General features: G+C 57.9%; 1 protein-coding gene across 1 annotated transcript; it reads left to right on the top strand.

The window, feature by feature from the left end:
- Positions 1-469: 469 nt before the first annotated feature.
- Positions 470-1,123, top strand: GUITHDRAFT_81165 (hypothetical protein; the record flags this gene model as incomplete). The annotated part of the gene is made up of 1 exon (XM_005820689.1): positions 470-1,123. A coding segment is annotated over one exon (654 nt), but the record flags the coding sequence as incomplete, so codon positions are not given.
- Between the last annotated feature and the right edge of the window lie 773 nt (positions 1,124-1,896).

Raw genomic sequence — 1,896 nt, 5'->3', positions numbered from 1 at the left:
TCACGCTGCTGACTCCACCAGTATGATAACCGCTGAGTCCGGCGACTCGATGGTGGAGGAAACACCCGTGCCCGAGAGCGAAGGCAAGGACAACATGCCTCCACAAGGCACGACAGATTCAGATGGCATGCAGCATGAGGGAGAAGGAAGAAGAGCCTTGTTAAGACAACTGCTGAGAGAGCTTCCAAGAGATGTTGTTGTCACAGAGGTTGAGGAGTGGGCGGCAGAGAATGGCAGCGTCGTGAACAACCTTCGATCGAAGTTCCATGACGACGAGACGGGGCAGGCTTCCAGGCAGCCAGAGAATCGATTCCCTATCAGGGATCAGATCTTGGACGCTCTAAGGCGAAGGAACGCTGTGGTAGCGGACATCTGCTTTGACGTAATTGCAAGGCCACTCGAGAAGTCTTCGGTGAAGTCAGAAGACGCGCTCACAGATCGAGCATGGCGACAGTTCCTGTGCGCTGAGATGAGCTCCCTGCTGCAAGGGGGCTACCTGAAAGAAGTGTCCAAGCAGAGGAGGGGGCGTCTTTGGCGGCTGTGCGCAAGGACGAGCCTGTTGAGGGAGGACGCAGGGGAGCAGTACTATAAGCATCTGTGCGAGCTGCGGATGGAGGACCATGCGGACGTTGCGTCGGAGATCGGCAGAGACCTGGGGCGGTCGATGCCTGACATCCCCTACATCGCGAGCCCGGAGGGACAAGAGAGGCTACGGCGATGCCTGCTGGCATACTCAGCTCACAACAAGGAGCTGGGGTACAGCCAGGGGATGAACTTCATCGCGGCATTGCTTCTGCTGCACCTGGAGGATGACGAGGACACTTTCTGGACTCTCCACTCAGTGGTGACGCAGCTGATACCTGGGGGCCTCACTCGGACCCTGACGAGCTTCAAGATCTCTGTCCTCGTCCTCTGCGACCTTCTCAAGACCCTCGCACCCGACATCTACCTAGAGCTGGAGGGGCTGGAGATCGTCGTGTCTGAGCTGCTGGGGATGGTTTGCCCGCAGTGGTTCATTTCGCTCTTCGTGAACGCCCTCCCCCTTCCTCTCGTGGTCAAGCTCTGGGACATAATCTTTCTCGAGGGCAGCGTTGCCATCTTCCAGATCGGCATCGCGATCTTGTTCACTTACTCCAGGCACCTGCAGGAGACAGAGCAGCCGTTCCCAACCATGGCGCCAGATTATGTAGCTCGGCTCATGTCGTTCTGCAAGAGGATCAACGAGTCCGGGCAGAGGGAGATCCTGGAGAAGCGGAAGGACCTTGCTCGCACCCTCACCATGGAAAAAGTCGACAGTGTGTGGTCGCCGAACGAAGCTCGGGTGAACGAGGAGATCAGGCGAGAGAGGGAGGAGAGAGAGCTTCTGGCGTCCATTCGGCGAGAGGAGTTCCATGTCGCAAGGTACATCCTCGTCAACTTGACTAGCACGGCTCAACGCCTCCGCAACCTCTATCACTTCACTACACGATGCCCTCAGATCGTCCAGCACATGCAGAAGGCCAACCGGGTGGCTGAGACTCAAATCCAGCGGCTGACTGTCTACGTCAAGGGCTTGCCGGAGTCCAGCACCCCTCCTAAAGCAGAGCCCTTCGTCCCCTCTATCATCCTCGAACAGCACATCGGCTTCGACGCCTCTCAGCTGGCGGAGAAGCGGCTCAGCTGGACGGAGGAGGAGATCATAGTAGAGGCCTGCATCTTTGACGTCAGCAAGTTGCTGTCCAAGCTGCAGACGTTCGAGTCGAGGTTCTGCAGTGAGAGTGGGCAGGAAGACTACTCGGCCATGCTCAGCCTGAGGAGCAGGGGGAGTCTCGGGGAGCTTCAGGAAGCTCTCAAGAAGCTTGCGAGCGCTCTAAGAGCGTCTCTGCGCGAAGTTCCTTCAGCAAGGTACAGCATCCG

Source organism: Guillardia theta, assembly GCF_000315625.1.
Source record: "Guillardia theta CCMP2712 unplaced genomic scaffold GUITHscaffold_168, whole genome shotgun sequence".
Lineage (NCBI taxonomy): Eukaryota > Cryptophyceae > Pyrenomonadales > Geminigeraceae > Guillardia > Guillardia theta.
The sequence above is the reverse complement of the archived record's forward strand: the minus strand, read 5'-3'. Positions and strand labels throughout refer to the sequence as shown.